We start from the raw sequence: 21,503 nt of genomic DNA on the forward strand, positions 1-21,503 counted from the left end.
ATTAAACCAGACCCGAGACTCAGATTAAACAACATGGTCAAGGGCACTGATAATTCCTTAGCTGCTTCATGCAAGACCCGTGCTGGTATACCATCCAATCCCACAGATGTATTCACATTAAGGTTCTGTAATAGACTATTCACCTCCACTTCATTCATCACAATTCCCGTATAAACTAATGGCTCCTTCATTTTTTCAATGTCTCCACCTGGATGATATACTTTTGCAAAGTGCGTGCTCAGTAACTCCACTATATCGACTGGTTCAGTGACCTCCTTACCATCGTCATTCCTTAAAATCATTTTGCCATGTACAGTTTTTTTCTTGCTTGCAGCATACTGAAAGAACTGTTTGGGATTCTCTTTTGCTTGCATAGCTAGTTTACTTTCATAATCGGCTTTTGCTGTTTTTACCACACTCGTTACCCTTCTGGCCTGCACTTTATACCGCTCATGTGCCTGCAGGTCACCACTTTCTTTAAATTCCCTCCACAGTTGTTTCTTTTTTTGCAGCTCAAGCTTAATGGTGTTATTCATCCATTTAAACCCTACTTGTTTTACTATTCGGACCCTAGGTATACAATCAGCCATAACCTTAAAATTAAAACAAAATTAATCACAATTCTCTGTTCACTTTTCATATCCATGACATACAAAGAAAAAGCACTTTATTATTATTTTATTATTATTATTATTATTTATTGACACTTTTATTATTATTATTTATTATTATTATTTTTTGACACTTTTATTATTATTATTATTATTATTTTTTGACACTTTTATTATTATTATTTTTTTTTTTTGACACTTTTATTATTATTATTTATTATTGTTATTAATTTTTATTATTATTATTTTTCGACACTTTACAACACTAAACGTCATAACTTGCACATTACCAAACATAAACTAACTTCACTCCATGGAGAATATTCTTTCATAAATTATATATTTAGTTTAATCCTTCATCCAAGTGTAAGTAAACAAAGTTTGCCTGAAGTATCTTCAGGACTGGGGCAACTCATAGCAAAGGTGGACAAAGCTTCACATCACTTGTTAGTATCCCATAATGCAAAGCACATCTCCTTGTGGACATGTATAATGCTATGCATTATAGGAAAGGTCACTACCAGACTGTTTTCGACCTTTATTGAGGTCTCTTCAGTGAGAGCCAGATCCAGAGGTGATACCAAGGTTGAAGCAATGCAGAAGTCATGTTTACCTATATGAGTTGCCAAAAGGTGTCACACCTTATTATTAAATTACTCTGGATTAGAGAAAGTTGTTGGAAGTTTTTTCCCATTTGGTTAGACTATAAATTATATATTTGTGTAAGTAAACAAAGTTTGCACCCGAAGTATCTTCAGGACTGGGGCAACTCGTAGCAAAGGTGGACAAAGCTTCACTTCACTTGCCTTTGTATCCCATAATGCAAAGCACATCTCCTTGCGGACATGTATAATGCTATACATTATGGGAACGGTCACTACCCAGACTGGTTTCGACCTTTGTTGAGGTCTCTTCAGTAGGAGCCAGACCCAGAGGAGATATGCTTTCATAGAGTTTTATTATTTACTGTGCTTTGTAAGTTTGATTATCAACAACCAAACGGAGTCTATTATAACTAAGAACTTTTATTGTTAAAAGACCATAAGATTTAATGATTAAAAATACAAAGAGCCAACAAGTTTCACTAGCCACTGTCTAGCATTTTCAAGGCTGCACCGGTGTGAAAACAAATGCATCAAGTTACATGAAAACATACACTTTAGTAACTGCTAGGTCGTTACATTTGATAATTTGTGTTTGATGGCGTGCATGCGTTTGAATGCTTCAGTCAGAATCCGGTACATGACCACGTATTGTGTAGTTTTTCGCATATTGTAGTTCTGTTAAGCTGAGAGAATTGATAAGATATTTCCATATGTCTTTAAGAATAGCACCTTGATTTCTATTTAAATTATTGCCTGTGCGTAGCACCACTGATGGATATTATGGCTATTACGGATATTATCACAAACAGACATTATGGCTAGTCTACATGTGGTGTCCTTATTCATTAATGTACCGGACGTAGAGGTGGTCAACATTCTAAAAGATGTCTTCCCTCAAGACATCACCCAGTTGTTTCATCATTGCCTGAAATCAAATTTCTTCAAAGTAAATAACATAGTATACAAACAATCAGAAGGTCTAGCCATGGGTAACCCCCTGTCACCACCATGCGCAAACCTATTTAGGGAAAAACTTGAAAAGGATATTTTTTCCACCATTTCACCTAAACCGTCGATTTGATGGAGATATGTCGATGACGTGTTCATCATCTGGAAGGATACCATGGAAAATCTTCGTGTTTCTTAATAAAATCAACTCACTACATAATAGGATCAAATTCACTATGGAACTAGAGAAGAACAAAGAACTATCCTTTCTTGACATACTGGTGAGGAGAGAAGATAACAATGTCCAACTGTCCATTTACAAGAAACCCACAGATACAGGTATATCTACATTATTCATCTAACCATCATAGATCACAAAAACACAGCATCATTCATATGCTCTGTAATAGAGCCTTAAGGTCTATTTCAAAAGAAGTAGATGTACAGAGAGAACTGTCACAAATAGCTAACACTATATCTCTGAATGGATACCCTTCTAACATTTTAAACAAATTGCTTTTTAAAGACAACCTTCAACAACATGGAATGGAGTCCCAATATGTGTCCATAGCAGTCATTCCATATATTAATTCAGTATCCACAAAATTGGCGAGAATGTTAAAGGCTCATAACATCAGAGTGGTTTTTAAACCAACTACCACGATCAGACAAGTCTTAAGATCACCCAAAGATGAGGTACCTTTCTTCAAATTTCCTGGAGTATATGAAATTCCATGCATGTGTGGCCTTTCTTACATTGGACAGACCTCTAGAAGTTTTGAAATAAAAGAGAAGGAACATGTGGGGTATGTCAATCACAATAGAATCATCTGGTTTAGCTCATCATTTCTCAACATCAAATCACGTTATAGATTGGAAAAACAGTTCTATGCTTTGCATTGAGAATGACTACAGAGACAGAACTTTCAAAGTTCTGTCTCTGTAGGCACAGGCAATAATTTAAATAGAAATCCAGGTGCTATTCTTAAAGACATATGGAAATATCTCATCGATTCTCTCAGCTTAACAAAACTACAATATGCGAAAAACTACACAACAGTGGTCATGTACCAGATGACTGAAGCATTCGAATGCATGCCACCAAACGCGAATTATCAAATGTAAATGGCCTAGTAGTTACTAAAGTGTATGTTTTCATGTAACTTGATGCATTTGTTTTCACACCAGTACAGCCTTGAAAATGCTAGACAGTGGCTAGTAAACTTGTTGGCTCTTTATATTTTTAATCATTAAATCTAATGGTCTTTTAACAATAAAAGTTCTTAGTTTTAATACATTAGACCAATTTAGAGTCTATTACAGTTTTCAAAATGATAGTGGTCTATATAATTACTGTAATCATATAGACTACACATTGCTTGCACTCATGACCAGGATTCTTTATATAAAGGAATAAGGCTACACAGTGGTATAGATCGCAGGATATCAACTGAAAACTACTTCCAAACCATCTCTCAAAATCAATAACACAACTCCTTTAAGGATCTCACCCCAATCTATAGATCCCTCTAAACGTCTGTTTGTACTTGACTAATATTCCTTACACAAGGGAATCAGGCTATACAATGGTCAGATCAAGGAAAACTATAATAATATCAAATGTATCTGACATAACAAATAAGGTTTTGTTGATTGACCATTATTATGGTTGCTCGGTATATTTTGCAGTATTAATACATTCCCACAAGTAACTAGTTCATTCAATATAGTGAATTTTAAACATTTTGTTATTTTATTTTCAGAGTGTATTTTATGTTTTTATGTCAATAAATAGCTTCATTAAATGCTTTTGTTTCAATAAAGTATTTTTTCAGTTTTTTCCTTTGATTTCCACTTTCTTCACTTTCTTCGTGCCCCCCCCCCTTTAGGTATTTCGTGAACCCCATAGGTTGAGAATCACTTCCCTAAGTAGTTTCTATGCTCTAATGGACATGCAATGTGTGGCTTTGGCTGTAGTAGCAAAACTGCATTAACAGTGCTCAATAATAAAAAAAAATGAAGTTTTTTTTATTATTAACAATTTCTAGACAGAATAAAAACCATTATAGAACTGTTACTTACTTTGCAGAATTTCTTCGGCTAAATTAAGAATCTCTGATCTAGTTTTAGATGTTATTCCAAGCTGATCTTTTTTTGCAAACTGTTTCTTTTTGCTTCTTCCCATATCTACATGTTGCCAAAGAAATACATATTATGATATGAAATTCAAACTATTTCGAACAGTTAAATTATCAGTTCAAAATGTTTAATAAGCTGAATTAATTGACATTAATCAAAAAATGATTCTTGCTTCCTCAACATGACTGAACCTGGATCTTTCCAGACAAAGGCTGTAGTAGTTCTGACTGTGCTATGTGCTATTCTGGCTTCAAAGATTTAAAAAATACATTTTCCATCAATATTATTATTATGATCCAGGCCTCCATGGAGTCAAAAGACTCATTGTGAGAGGCTCCTCCTAGAAAACAAAGTCTATCACACCACTCCTTGAAATGCTCTGCCCACTATATCAGGCAATGCATCCCATGTTCACCCCCACCTCCAAGCAAAGAAACCACTCCTCACCCTCTTGCTCACAGCTTCCAAGGATGGCCCCCTTGTGCTCGCTCCTTCCAGCTGTTAATACCAGGAAATTTGGATTGGCATCACAATGATTTTATCTAGTAATAATGGTGTATGCTTGCCAAAATAAAATAAAAACAATTAAAATCATTTATGAATTGCGACAAAAAGATAGGCTATTAGATAAAAATAAATAATAAAAAGGAAATCTGACTGTGTTAGTAGTGCTCACAGATCCTTGGTCAGCAGAGCTCTCTCTTTCTCCTGACAACAATAACTCAAAGCCCACTGCTGCCAGCACCGTAAGAATTTTTTTTTTTTTTTTTTAATTTTAACACATTGTTGGTAAAGGTGAGAAGAGAAGATGAGTAGAAGCAAAGAATATGCAAATTTTATTTCAAAACTAAGAGATTGTCTAAGAACCAAACCAATGATCTACTAGTCAGTAGATTATGAGCTATGAGTTCTGAAGAGTAATAAATAAATCATGTATTCAATACACCTAATAAATGTACATCAAATAAATAGAGAAAAAAATTTAGAAACCCTGCATTTTGCAGCTCACTAGATTGGAAAATTTGAGATATATAAGAATGGACTTTGCAGAAGAATGTTCAACAATACTCCAAATTTCACTTCAACAAATCCTGGCCAACTGCTTGAGGATATACACCATGACTGACTGGTTTGCCAAGAGGATAAGAATCTTTACTCTCCAACAGGATATAGGAGACAAAAGATCTAAAGTTCTATTTTTTGGCGCCCTCTAAAAAAAAAAAATAGGCCTTTAGATCTTTTGTCTTTTGCAATTATATTGTTTCACTCATTCACTGTCACGTTTACAAGTGTGTTGTGCTCTGATGATGCTGAGTTGAAAATCAGCGAAATATAAGCGTTAATAAAACAACTTTGTTGATAAAAGTGTTTGTGGTGTTGTTAATACCGTGAAAAATAAGTCAGGAATAAGCATCAACACCTAAACTTATCTGTTAGATTAGGATATAGGAGACTTTTTTTTTAATTTTACATGGTGGTCAGCATTCATAGTGAACAATTTATGGAGACACAACACATGTGTTAGAATAATTACTTTACTTAATAATAAGTAAGTAACAATCGACATTTCGACTCTATATTGAGGACATCATCAGAAAAACATACATATGTACAATATACAAGCTACATCCCCCTGCATGTAGCTTGTATATTGCATTATACAAAAATAAAAGAAGGCTATAGGAGGCATCAATCCCATTGTGGCAAGAAGGTTTATCATTGGGCAGTAGGTGAATCTCATCATATGATGTAAAACCACAATTCTGCATAGTAGAAGCTAAAGTAATTTGGAAAAAAGTCATATGTTTGGAGCAGGATTCCCAGATTATCCAACCCTAAATTCAATTATGGTATTAATTGTACTATAGGTTATCAATCTTTCATGGATAGGAAGCATATATGAAAAAAATAAAATAAAAATAATGGCTAGTATGGTGGACCAAGTGGTCAACATCTCTGACCAACAGGCTGTGAGGGTTCAAATCCCAATGTAGACATGGATATTTGTGACTGTAAGTAGGAGATGAAGTGCATGGCCCAGTGTAAGATCACTGCTCCATTTACTGGAGACCTTCAGATGCTTTAGAAAGGTCCATGTTTGATTTATAGAGCGATTTCCAGACTAGACAAAAGTTTAAAAAATAACAAAGGAATAAAAATAATATTTTAAAAAATTCTTCATCTGCCCATGGTACTAATGTATTATAGATATATAACCCTTTGTTGGTAGGAGTCATAAAAAATAAATAAATAATACAGTAATCTATCATTTATCCAACTTTCAATGATATCTCAACTGACCAATGCTTCTATGTCAACCAACCTCTGGTACAACTTCAGTTACAGCCATGTAACTGAACCTTCACTTATCCAACTGTTCAATCATTAGACTGACAAATTGCCTTATTGCTTGGTCAGATAGATGGTAGATTAGTGTAAATAAACAAAATTAAAAAGTAAGAATGTAATAGCACTTGACAATTGTGTGACCCTTGAATAAATGTTTCATCATTAGGCTAAACAGGAATATGAATGTTGTAAGTTTTTCCACTTGGTTATACTATAAATTAAATATACCAAACAATTATATACTTGGTTTAATCCTTTATCCAAGTATAAGCAAACAAAGTTTGAGAATGAAGTATTTTCAGGCTAATGTATATTGGAAGCATATTGCAGACATGTATAATGCTATGCAATGCATTATGGGAAGGGTCACTACCAAGACCAGTTTCGACCTTCATTGGGATCCAGTGGGAGCCAGACCCAGAGATGATATTAAGGTTGAGGTAATGCAGAAGTCATATTTTCATATATGAGTAGCTAAAAGGTGTCACACCTTATTATTAAAATACTCTGTTGGAAGCTTTCAGCATTACTTTTCATTATGGGATTCTAAGGCAAGTGATGTGAAGTCATTAGCTTCTACATATGAGTTGCCCTAGTCCTGAAAATACCATATACTTCAGGCACAAACTTTCTTTGCTTACACTTTGATAAAGGATTATATATAGTATATAATTTATTGGTATCTTTAATTTATAGGAATATGAATATTTGCATATAGAAAATTAAACACATTAAGTGGTATTTGAATAACTTGAATTTGCCATACAATGCAAGACCCTTCTCAATACAAGAATTGAGCTTTCTACTGAAGAGATAACACAAATACCATCATCATCAAATTCCTGCCATGTACCCTCAAGGGGTGTGCAGGATATGACAGTATTACATGAAAAATTTACATCATTACTAACTTCCTATCTACAATTTTCCTCCAAATCAGTTTGTTACCTGATTTGGAGGAAAGATTCCAACATTACCAGATCTTATATTTCTATCGTCTAAGGCACTTTGTACCGTATCAATCCACCTATATCTTGTTCTTCCTCTGGGTCGTTTTCCTGCCAACCTGGCAGAGAACACTTGTTTTGCTAATCTTTCCTCGCCTGTTCTGTTTAAGTGACCATACCACATGAGATTAGCTGTACTAACACATTCCTGGATGCTAACAATGTCAAGTTCTTTCCTAATTTCCTCATTTTTAATATGATATTGTCAGTTTTAATATGATATGTCAGGACTCTCATATCTGCTGTCTCTAGTCTTTGGTCAAGTATTTTATTGCTAACCCAGCTCTCAGATGCATAAGTTAAAATTGTTTTGAACACTGTCTTGAACGTTGTATACAGCTAATTTAGTATTTCGACTAATTTCTCTCTTATTCCATATAAATTTATTCAGTTGACTTCCTACCATACCAGCTTTGTTGATTCTGTTGTCTATTTCCATATTTAATTTACCATCTTCACTAAAAATCGTGCCTAAGTAACTGAAATGTTTTATTTGTTCCACAGGTTACCTGTTCACAACACAGTTGACATTTTCAACAATTCTACCTATTTTCATAGTCTTTTTAACGCTGACCTTCATACCATATCTATTACAACAGTTATTCAATTTAGTCAGCGAATCTTGAAAACTTGCAGCAGATTTATTTAGAAGTATAACATCATCTGCATAAAGCAAAGAGCTGACATTAACATCTCCAATATTGATATCATGTTTAATATCACTTTCCTTCATAATATGATCCATATAGATAATGAATAACAGAGGGGATAATGTACATCCTTGTCTCACACCAGATTTAACATTAAATAGTTTCTCTCTTGGCACCTTCTCATATGACTTTTCCAGATCAACAAAACTTAAATACAGATCTTTGTTATATTCCCATGATTTCTCAACTATTTGTCATATAGTGAAGATCTGATCCTGACAGCCTCTATTTGGCCTGAATCCAGCTTGTTCTTTAGCAAGCTTTTCTTCCACAATTCTTCTCAACCGTTTCTCACGTATATCTCAAGTATAAGTGTCTTCGTAGTGCAATTGGAAGAACGATGGCACATTGCGCCCTTCAATTGGAATAGGCCTAGGTTCGATTCTTGTTGCGACGGGAGGAATCTTTATTTGGTCGATTTCCAATCAAAGGTGAGTTAGCCGATCTCATATGGAGGTAGCAGGATTTTTTCTCCAAGAAACTCTGGTTTTTCATCCGCATACAGACAAATCGGCTCTTCAGAACACATGCAATTTACAGACAAAAAATACTAGTTGTGGTGGTAGAGGTGGGCAGTAAATGGCGTTGACTGAGATAATTCGTAGTAGAGGTTCAGTGTACTAGTAGTTGAGACAGTTGTATCAGTTGAAACTGTTGTAGGTGTCCTCCTGCGATGAGTCTTCGGACTCCTTGGAGGTGTCAGGAATAATAATAAAAAATAATAATAATAATAATACTTGCATAAATCTTACCAGGAACAGTCAGTAGGGAAATACCTCTGTAATTCTCATATTCAATTTTATTTCCCTTTTTAGATATGGGTACTATGAGTGCTCTACTCCAATCATCGGGAATTCGTCCCTCTGTCCAGGCCTTCTGAACTATGCAGTGCAGCCACTGTAAGACTCTTATACCACCATACTTCAGCATTTCTGGTCGAATATCATCTACTCCTGCTGCCTTTCCACATTTCAAGCCTTTGATGGCTTTTTCTACTTCAAGTATGGATATGTATTCCTGACTGTATGCCTGGTTAGTGTTTTTTTACCCCTGTGCTATAACTGCTTGTTTCATTTAGCAATTTTTCGAAGTAATTACTCCATACTTCAAGGATATCTTTTTCTCACATTTTCATGTCACCTTTATCATCTCTAATTTCTAAGTTTCTGCAACAACCTCCAGAATATTTTGCCACCTTCTTGATATTTATTTTCTTTGTGTTTGCCAAAGTCCTTCCATGACTTTTGTTTAGCCAGTTTTACACAGTGTTTAGCTTTCTTATATTTGTCTCTGTATTCTCTAAGAGCACAAGCTGACTTATTTGTGAGAACTTTTGATATGCTTTCTTCTTTTCCTTCACTGCCTGTTTAACTTCCTGTGTCCACCAGGGAGTTCTGATTTTTCTATCCTTGCAGACAACCTCACCACATGCCTCTCTGGCTGAATCAGTCAAGGTTTTCTTCAAGGCTTGCCACTGAATCTCCAAGGTTTGATTCCTGTTCTCAAACTCATTCAATTTTTCTTCAATAATCTTTGTGTATTTTAGTCTACAGTTCACATCTGAGAGCTGCTCAACTTTTATTCGCTTTAAAACTTTCTTACATGTTATTCTTTTCAATATGAAATTCAATTTTATCCTGCTCAAGACTAAATAGTGATCACATCAAATTTCAAATCCTCTGTACACTCTGGTGTCCTGCACCAGGGAGAAAACATCACTAACAACAATAACATAGTCAATGAGACTTTTCTTATTCCTTGCCTCTTCTCTCCATGTGAATTTGTGCACATTTTTAATTTGGAACATGGTGGGAGTAATAACCAGTCCATGTCCTGAGCAGAAATTCAACAGGTATTTGCCATTATTATTAGCTTTGCTCTTTTCTCCAAATTTATCCAAAATATTTTTGTATGTCTGAAAATCATTTCCTATTCTGCTATTTAGGTCCCCAACAAGGGCCAACTTTTCCTTTTTCATTGTGTCAGTTGTTTTCTCTAAAGCCTCAAAACATTCCTCCACTTCTACCTTAGCAGAACCTTTTGTGGGACCATAGGCAGAAATAAGTCTCATTATCCAGTTCCCCATTCTGATATTTGATAACACAAATACCACTTTAAATATATGCAAATTCATAATCTCTGTGCTACAAAGTATTGAGGAAGAGAAATTATTATTAACATCTTACCTCCAATAGAGCCAGAGGCTCATTGTGGGCAGTACACACTATCGCACACAAAGCTCATCTAACCGTGCCTTAAACTGATTCAATGTGTCTACATAAGCTAAACACAGGCAATGCATTCCACTCACCAACCATTCTCCATGTAAAGAACCTGCTCCTCACACCCTCCTTATACAGTTTCCAGGGATGTCCCTCTTGTTCTTCTCCCCCTCCCATTCTGTGAAAAAATCTTTTCCATATCAACCTGATAACAACCCAACTTGCTTATACAGGGTGTTCGGGATAAATTTGACATATTTATAATTAATTATATTTTTCCGTAAGTTACATGTATTAACACACACTTCTCTTCATTTAAAAGTTTGGACCCTTCTTCATTCATATACAAGATGTCAGAAAGGATGGATAGCTGGAACCCACCTGAATCATGGAAGAGAATAACTTGTATCATGATGATTCGTGCCCGCCATCAAAATAAGGATATTACGACTGCTGCCCAATGCTCCCTGAATACAGTAAAAACAATCAGGCATGAACTAGAGACTTGCAATGGTGACTACGAGGATGTAGCAAGAAGAAAGATCCCTAGCAGACGATCTGATTGCGTTCGTACAGCAGAATTCCTCGCAAATCTGCAGGAACAGGTGTTGAAGAACCCTGGCATTGGAATTTGGGCTTTGTTCGTGGAGTTGCTAACTGTAGTCAAGCCCTGGATAACAAGGGTAGCCAATGGTAGGCCGTATGTATGGCAGCAGGATTCGACCCCTTGCCACACCTCTGGGAAAAGTCAAAAATGGTTGTCTGAAAATTTCTACGACTTCACCAGTCCAAATGTTTGGCCTCCAAACTCCCCAGACCTTAACCCCATGGATTATTTTGTATGGGGCGCAGTTGAAAAAGACACCAATCGCACTTCCAGTAATACAAAAGCCCAGTTAATGGATAAAATTAAAACAGTTTTTGCGGCCCTTCCCAGGGAGACTGTAGCATCAGCTTGTTCGAGGTTCCGAAGCAGAATTGAAGCTGTGATCGATGCTAATGGTGGTTATTTTGAGTAAATCTTGTTGATAGTATTGTAATTAACTCTGCCTGTAATGTTTTTTTGTCAATTCATTAAATTTAATAGATACAAAGAAGATTTTCTTTTTCCTTACGAAACTGTCAAATTTATCCCGAACACCCTGTATGTCTCTATTATTTCCCCCCCCCCCCTTCTCCTCCTATTCACAAGGCTTTGCAATTTACATTCTCTCAATTTGTCCTCATACTCCACATTCCAAAGATTACTGTCCACCTTTGTAAATCTTCTCTAGACCCTTCTAGCATATATTTGTCACCATGAAAACCCAATGACCAAATCTATGCACAATACTATATGTGGCCTGATCAAGCCTTATACAATTGCATCATAACCTCTTTATTTCTGCATGTGTCCTCCACATCAATGGTAACTTCTGCAGCAGTTAGCATTCAACCATTTTAATCAATTAACATCATCTTACTATAATCATTTTTCTTTCTACTTGCCACATATCTAAAAAAATTTTCTACGGTTTTTCTTTGCCTGATATGCCAATTTCTGGTCATACTGCACTTTTGTCCTTACTAAGTCACTCTCCTGGCTATAATTATTAGTATAAATAATTAGTAATAATAAATAAATAAAATGATTAGTATAAATGAAGATTAATTATACTAATCATTTTATTTATTTATTATTACTAATAATTCAGGTACTGATAGCAAAATAAAATCTTGGGAATTCTATAGTTATGTGGGTGGAAGAGAAAGGGTGAAGGGAGACATAAACTGAAGACAGCATAAATATTCAAATTAACTCTGGAAAGTTGTAACATGTGCTTGTTTTAGAATGTTGAACAGGTCTGAATTTGCCACTCCAGCAAACTGTTAATAATTATTCATATTATTATGTGAAATTCTCCACCATTGGCACATCCAAGGAGGGGGCCAAGGGGCCTGCCCCCCCCCCCCCCCCAAAAAAAAAAAGAAAAAGGAAAAAAAGACTAGAAAATTTTGCAAAAATCTTTTCCTAATTAAAATTCTTTTTTTTTTTGAAATTTATATTGTGTCGTGTTTTCTATTTCTATACTACTTATGAATTAGCTGTCACGTAGGTGGGTATACTCTCTGGCTCTCGGGAATCACAGCCGTTGTGAACACAAGGCAAACAAAGTAATGCTCGGGTGATACTTTGTTTGCCGGGCTAGAGATCACGGGTATCATGTATTGGTGATCACTGCAGATGCTTAGTCATATGTCGTATGCAATACGTAGCGTGCATTCTCAAATTGTCTACTCAACTCGCCCCCCCCCCCCCAAGATTAAATCATGAGTGCGCCACTGTTCTCCACACAATACAAACACTCAGTGTGGAAGGCCCACACTATCAACACAATAGCTATCAGAATTTTCCTTGAACATGTTCATCAAAAAAGCACTCACAACAGACTCTGGTACCACACTCCACTCATTTACTATTTTCCAAGAAAATATATCCTTACTCACATACTTACTCGATTTCCAGGGATTGAGGGAAGTAGCAGCTTACAGCAGCCACTTCCATCTAGTCAAGAATCAATCAATCTATTAAAATGCTTTTAGTGATAAATATTTCTATCACATCTCCCTGCTCCCTTTTCTGCCTTATTACTTTTGCAATCACAAACCCTCAATCTATCCTTGTAGAAGCACTCCACAAACTATTCACAATCGTGATCACTCACCTCTAGATGCTATTTAACACAATTACTCACCTCCAAATAGCTCAGGTGATCAGAAGTGCCTTGTAATCCACTAAGCAATCCTTTCCTTTCCGGTGACATGCCATTTGTAATTGGAGCTGCGGTCGCCATCATTCACTTACTGCCAAGGAACTACTAAACTAAATGCTAAAGAATAAATACCACTGCAACTAAAAGCTAAATACTATGTTACTCGCTCTATTGTAAGCTAATTTACTTATCGAAATGATAGAAGCGGGTGGAATACCAATTAGTGACAACCGATGAAACATTAAACTCTTCTAGAAGAGCAACATCAGAAAAGAATTTACTTCATGTTCCAGATGAGGAGATATGTACAGAGCATAAAAATCAGGGAGTGACAGGTATGAGGTGCATCCTGATATGTAGGGATGGTCACCTGGTTCTGCAAAGGGACATCATCCTTACTTTCGAGGCACTTAAGCCTCCAACATTTGTAAATGCAGAATATCTCAACTGTCCTGTTAGGCTGTACATCCCTAATCCACTGAGATACTTTAAATGTCAAAAATATGGATGTGACCAAACTGCATGTTGCAGCTCTACCACCTGAGCCCAATGTGGCAGTAAAGAGCATAATAACAAAACTTGCTCTGTTAATTATTTACACAAAAAACCCAAAAAATCAGTAATACTATTTATTTAGATAAAGCCAAATATTTTGGTCTGAAAATTACAGGTCATTTCAGTGGCAATGACAGTTTATTACAAGGCAGAAAGCCAACAGTGGATTGATCTGAAACAGAAAGAGCCATGTGATGTTATACACACAACAGTGTAATGGTATAACTGAGGTAACAGGTTAATCAATAGTTGTAATAATAATAATAATAAAAAATTTCATTGACGAGTTATTCTGATAAGTCTTTCCCATTATAAATTTAGTTAATCCTTTATCCGATTGTGAGCAAACGAAGTTTGCACCTGAAGTATCTTCAGAACTGAGGCAACTCGTGGTAAAGGTGGACCAAGCTCACATCACTCCTTGTCTTAGTATCTCCTATAGTGCAAAGCATATCTCCTTGATATCCCCTTGATAACCGCATATCCCCTTTCGATACACTGATGAAGTTAAATCACCTGATGTTGAGTAGATGAGAAGAATATCTAGAAAGAATAATTTGTGGTACTTCAAGTTTCCATAGTGAATTTAATATCTGTATATAAAATATTTATGGTGGCTAAAAATGTTTATTTTGATGTGCTAACACTATTTGTTCTATACCGCATGAATTACAGTAGAAACTTTTAAACATGAAACAGTATATGAAATTAAATGGCTTCTCAGAAAGGCATACACAATATCTGTTTGACTATCACAAGTTTAACTTAAATAAGAGGGAAACAGTACATTGAGTTTCAATCATATATATTTCAGGTGTCTCAAAATGGATTTCCAGAATTCTTAAGAAATACAATTTAGTGACTACTTTTATGCCTATCAATAAATTATCAACATGTTTTCCTTCTTCAAAAGATAAACACTCCCCTCTGTCTCTTCCTGGTGTATGGATAGATGTAGTATAGATGTGACTGCCATCTATAGTACTTTGAACAAAGTGGACACTCAGTAGAAAAGAGAATACAAGAACATCAATCGTATATTTACTACAGGAAATCTGATAAATATGGCTTGGCTCAACATGGGATAGATGCAGACCACAATATTTTTGGTCTGAAAATTGCTGCAGCGTTGTCAGTACAAATCTGAGCATTTATTTAAAGAGAGTGATGAGGCCTTACTTCATCATCCGAACTTGAATCAGCGTGACTGCCTATCTTTATCTAAAATATGAAAATCTTATCAGAATAACTCATCAAGTTTTTTATTATGTTTTTTTTTAACACTATCGATTAACCTAAGTTTCCTCAGTGCTGTATAACTGAGAGGAGACCTCCACATAGCCTTTAAAGGAATGCGGAGAACCGACCAGGGCTTCTGACCTAATGTCCAATCCTCACCTTCTCGTGGTGCACCCTGTTGGGTATCTACTTGGATATTGAACGAACAAGGATGGGCTGGCAATTTGGGATTTAGCCGACCAAATTGTCTTCTTATTGGTTAAACCAAAATAAAAAATGATGGTACAACATGACAAAATTTCATGCCGACTGGGGCATCGCCCGGTTAAACAACGCCCCCCATTGTTTTCGCCAGGGAACCAGGGCGAACAGCGAAAAGTCAGCTACTGGAACAAATCTGAAAACAAACCCCAACTGAAGATCACCAGAGTTAAAGATCAGTACTATCAACATAAGAAGCCTGAATGGCAAAGAAATGGAGCTAGTTGAGGAATTAAATAAGTACCAGATCAACATAATAGGGGTGACTGAAACAAAAAAGACAAAAACTGGTGAGATGTTTCTGAGCAATAAATACAAAATGTTATATTCAGGCAATGACAATCAAGGAAAAGAAGGAGTAGCCATAGTATTCAACACAAAATACAAGGCTAATCTTCTTGATTGGCAGTCAGTCTCAAGTAGAGTAATGTGGGCAAATATGAGAATGGAGAACTGGACAATGAGACTTATTTGTGCCTATGGTCCCACAGAAGGATCTACTAAGGGTGGAGAAATTTTTTGAGGCTTTAGAAAAAGCAACTCATACAATGAAAAAGGAAAAGCTGGTCCTTGTTGGGGATCTAAATAGCACAGTAGGAAATGATTGTGAGACATACAAAAATATTTTGGGAAAATTTGGAGAAAAGAGTAAAGCTAATAATAATGGCAAATATCTGTTGGATTTCTGCTCAGGACATGGACTGGTTATTACTAACACCATGTTCCAGCATAAAAATGTGCACAAATTCACATGGAGAGAAGAGGCAAGGAATAAGAAAAGTCTCATCGACTATGTTATTGTTGATAGTGATGTTTTCTCCCTGGTGCAGGACACCAGAGTGTACAGAGGATTTGAAATTGGAAGTGATCACCATTTAGTCTTGAACAGGATAAAATTGAATTTCATATTGAAAAGAATAACATGTAAGAAAGTTTTAAAGTGAATAAAAGTTGAGCAGCTCTCAGATGTGAACTGTAGACTAAAATACACAAAGATTATTGAAGAAAAAATGAGAGTTTCAGAACAGGAATCAAACCTTCGAGATTCAGTGGCAAACTCTGAAGAAAACATTGATTGATTCTGCCAGAGAGGCATGTGGTGAGGTTGTCTGCAAGGATAAAAAAATCAGAACTCCCTGGTGGACACAGCAAGTTAAAGAGGCAGTGAAGGAAAAGAAGAAAGCATTTCAAAAGTTCCTGTCAAATAAGTCAGATTGTGCTCTTAGAGAATACAGAGACAAATGCAAGAATGCTAAACACTGTGTAAAACTAGCTAAACAAAAGTCATGGGGGAACTTTGGCTAAAACATAGAAAATAAATATCAAGAAGGTGGTAAGATATTCTGGAAGTTGTTGAAGAAGCTTAGGAATGGAGGAAAGAGTGCTGTAAAAGGAGTTAGAGATGATAAAGGTGAAATGAAAACGGGAAAAAAGATATCCTTGAAGTATGGAGTAATTACTTTGAAAGGCTATTAAATGAAACAAGCAGTGATGATAGCACAGTGGTAAAAAACACTGACTAGGCATGCAGTCAGGAATACATATCCATACTTGAAGTAGAAAAAGCCATCAAAGGCTTGAAATGTGGAAAGGCAGCAGGAGTAGATGATATTAGAACAAAAATACTGAAGTATGGTGGTATAAGAGTCTTACAGTGGCTACACTGCATAGTTCAGAAAGCCTGGACAGAGGGACGAATTCCTGATGATTGGAGTAGAGCTCTCGTAGTACCCATATATAAAAAAGGAAATAAAACTGAATGTGAGAATTACAGAGGTATTTCCCTACTGAGTGTTCCTGGCAAAATCTATGCAAGTATACTTGAGAAACGGATGAGAAGAATTGTGGAAGAAAAGCTTGGTGAAGGACAATCTGGATTCAGGCCAAATAGAGGCTGTCAGGATCAGATCTTCACTTTACGACAAATAGTCGAGAAAGCATGGGAATATAACAAAGATCTGTATTTAAGTTTTGTCGATTTGGAAAAGGCATATGACAAGGTGCCAAGAGAGAAGCCATTCAATACGCAACAGTTATATAGTGTGTCAATGGGGCATTATATCAAGCAATACTTAGTCTTTATTTGAGTTGTAAGTCAGCAGTTAGAATTGAAGGAAGTACAGGAAGATGGTTTAATGTTAAATCTGATGTCAGACAAGGATGTACATTATTCCCTCTGTTATTCATTATCTATATGGATCACATTATGAAGGAAAGTGGTATTAAACATGATATCAAAATTGGAGATGTTAATGTCAGCTCTTTGCTTTATGTGGATGATGTTATACTTCTAAATAAATCCGCTACAAGTCTGCAAGATTCTCTGACTAAATTGAATAACTGTTGTAATAGATATGGTATGAAGGTCAGCAATAAAAAGACAAAGACAATGAATATAGGCAGAATCATTGAAAATGTCAACTGTGTTGTGAATGGAAAACCCGTGGAACAAGTGAAACATTTCAGCTACTTAGGCATGATTTTTACTGAGATAAATTAAGTATAGAAATAGACAACAGAATCAGTAAAGCTGGTATGGTGGGAAGTCAACTGAATAAATTCATATGGAATAAGAGAGAAATTAGTCGGAACACTAAATTAGCTGTATACACGACAGTGTTCAAACCAGTTTTAACTTATGGATCTGAGAGCTGGGTCAGAAGTAAAACATTTGACCAAAGACTAGAGACCGCAGATATGAGTCCTGAGAAAGATTAGAGGCGTGAACAGATGGCATCAATGGCAATATCATATTAAAAACGCGGATATTAGGAAAGAACTTGACATTGTCAACATCCAGGAATGCGTTAGCAGAGCTTATCTCAGGTGGTATGGTCACTTAAACAGAATGGGCGAAGAAAGAATAGCAAAACAAGTGTTCTCTGTCAGGTTGGCAGCAAAACGACCCAGAGGAAGACCAAGATATAGGTGGATTGATACGGTAAAAAGTGCCTTAGATGATAGAAATATAAGATCTGATAATGTTGAAGTCTTGACAAGTAACAAGTCTTGACAAGTAACAGACTGATTTGGAGGAAAATTGTAGATAGGAAGTTAGTAATGATGTAATTTTTTTTTCATGTAGTACTATCATATCCTGTACACCTCTTGAGGGTACATGGCAGGAATTTGATGATGATGTATAACATCATGTGGCTCTTTCTGTTTTAAATAAATCCATTGTTGGCTTTCTAACCATGTAATAAACTCTATCTAACAGATAAGCTTAGGTGTTGATGGTTATTCATGACTTATTTTTCACGGTATTAACAACACCACACACACTTTTATCACAAAGATGTTTTATTAACGCTTATATTTTGCTGATTTTCAACTCAGCATCATGAGAGCACAACACACTTGTATACGCAACAGTGAGTGAGTGAAACAATATAATTGCAAAAGACAAAAGTCCTATTTTTGGCACCCTCTAACGAGGAAAAAAAAAAAAAAAAGCAGCTATCCAGGAGTTTTTCTTAGGATAACTATGTCCCAAATTTTTGGCAAATTAATGCAACCATATTTGCTAAGGTTGAGAGAATTCTTCAAAGCCACTGCTGACTCAAAAAATAATCTTTCAGATCTATAACGACTCCTAAATAGCACATTCATTTTCCTCCATCTAATCCTGTGTGAAGGAGTGTCCAAAGCGTGGTCTGCCAGTCCCGACTTGCCACAGTAATAGTAGTGAATGTATCTTTCATGTTCTTCCAGGCAGATGTTCACTGATCTTCCTGTTTGCCCATAATAGACCAAGTCACAGTCAAGAAGAGTATAACAGAAAAATGCAAGATCTCATATGTGATAGTTCCACATATCAAATTATACATCGAGACCCTACGATGTCTCAAAAGAAAAAAAAGTCCGAAAATTACTGAAAAAAGTGACATCATGGCCCAAAGAAATCATCAGGAAAATAAAACCAATTCATGTTAAACCACCCCATATTTATGAATTACCAAAAATCTACAAAACTAATATCCCCCTACGCCCCATAGTCGATAGCATAGATAGTCCCACATATAAACTGGCCTGGCATTTAGCCAAGTCGCTTGCCCCCCTCCCCTTACTGGCAACTCCTCTACTTTTGTAAAAAATTTCAGTCCATTTCAAAACACTGGTTAAAAATCTAATCCTAAAAGATTCAGACATAATGGTTAGTTTCAATGTTACCTCCTTATTTACCAATGTAACACTTATAGACACTCTTGATTTAATCAAGTCTAAATTTCCCCCTGATATTTTTGAATTATTTCAATTTACCATGAATGCAGGTTACTTTACATGGGGAGGAAAATTCTACAAACAGATTAATGGTACTGCTATGGGTTCCCCCCCCCTCTCTCCCCCGTTAGCAAATTTTTACATGGAACACTTTGAAAACAAAGTACTTACCACAGCTACATACAAGCCACAAGTGTGGTTATGCTATGTAGATGATGTGTTTGCCATCTGGCCCCATGGCCAAGACACTTTGGATGCTTTTGTCACCTACCTAAACAGCCAACACCCCAAAATTCACTTTACAGTAGAAAAAGAATCAAATAACTGTTTATCATTTCTTGACACATTAGTCACCCGCCTTTCAGATGGATCACTATCTTTTTCTATTTACAGAAAGCCTACACACACAGGAAGATACCTACCATAAACAATCACATCATCAACCAGTCCAACAGTACAGCATTTTAAAAACACTTACACAGAGAGCCAGAGCCATTTGTTCTAACGATACAGCTCTGACCACTGAACTCCAATACCTGCGCCACACGTTCTTAACCAACAGCTATAATCCCTACAAAATAGATAAAATACTACATAGGCCCATTACTCTTCCCTCCCCTAATACACAAGAATACAAAATGACCATTTCTATTCCCTATATCAGAGGTACATCAGAAAAGATAGCCAAAGTATTGTTGAAACATGGCCTTCGCACCACTTTCAAACCTCATGTCAAGCTGGCAACTCTGATCCGCTCGCCTAAGGATAAACTTCACCCTTTAGCACACCCAGGAGTGTATGAAGTTCCTTGTGACTGTGACTTGGCCTATTATGGGCAAACAGGAAGATCAGTGAATATCCATCTGGAAGAACATGAAAGATACATTCGCTACTATTACTATGGCAAGTAGGGACTGGCAGTCCTGAGATCCTCTTATGCTGAGAAGGTGGCAGTTAAAAAAAAGTCAACAGGGACACAACTTTGTATGTCTATTCCACTATCTGATAACTGCACCATACCTGAACTTTACAATTGTGAGTGCTTCTATGTTTGGCACATCAGTCGCATGGCCCATGATCTCATTCCAGAAACAACTCAAAAAATGATCCTATTCGATGAGAACCCACTGTCAAAAAATTATGACAAGGATATCACTTAAAGATAAACCACCAGATACCCCCCCCCACTCCATGGGGAAAAAAAATCGATACTTTAGTATTCAAAGTAAATTTATTTCTTAATATATGTATATAGATAGATACATAGACTTGTTGTTGTGCCCAATGTATGTCTACAACCAACACATAACACTAATAATAGGACTCCAGCATTGATGTATAATTTTTTTTTTTTCAGCAGAGGTCAGGCCAACAATTGTTGTAGCGGTTGGTCAGTAACTTTAACAAACCAGTTTGATTGTAGTGTAGCTTGTTTTCTGTGTATAGTTATATGCTCCAGAAGATGACCTTGACATAAAGGTCGAAACGTGGAATGTAGATTTTAGTTATATTAAACGAAAGTTTTTATTCAAACACGGTAGTTGTCTCCATAATTTTCAAAAATGCGAAAGTAAATTTAACTTATCAAATGATTCTAACACATCAAATGATGTACAGAACATTTTTCCAGAGGAAGAGATGAACACTGGCCATCTTCCCAAAATCAATTGATAAATAGAAACTACATAAAGGTAAGCCTGCAACCTCTTGGAAATCGAACAAATCTACAAACAAAACAATAGGAACATTTTTTACAGAGTAAATGTCCTGGGTTCTTCCAGAATATCAATGATATCAAGATTATACTGCAGAAACACAAAACTTTCTGTTTCTGTCTGCTGGAAACATATTTAAGACCCAGAGGAACCCAAACTTAAGGA

The 21,503-nt window shown here is 36.0% G+C and overlaps 1 protein-coding gene across 6 annotated transcripts in view; it reads right to left on the minus strand.

The window, feature by feature from the left end:
* The window catches only part of LOC150101403 (actin-histidine N-methyltransferase-like), a 311,777-nt gene that overhangs the window by 283,673 nt on the left and 6,601 nt on the right, over positions 1-21,503 (minus strand). For all 6 annotated transcript variants that reach the window (XM_090401040.1, XM_090401036.1, XM_090401039.1 and 3 more), the window contains exon 2: positions 4,247-4,351. In XM_090401040.1, coding sequence (XP_090257166.1) covers positions 4,247-4,351 — 105 coding nt within the window. The remainder of the gene's footprint in view (positions 1-4,246; positions 4,352-21,503) is intronic.

Source organism: Typopeltis vanoorti, chromosome 11 (genome assembly GCF_054136105.1).
Source record: "Typopeltis vanoorti isolate ZY-2024b chromosome 11, IOZ_Tvanoo_1.0, whole genome shotgun sequence".
NCBI classification, from domain to species: Eukaryota; Metazoa; Arthropoda; class Arachnida; order Uropygi; family Thelyphonidae; genus Typopeltis; species Typopeltis vanoorti.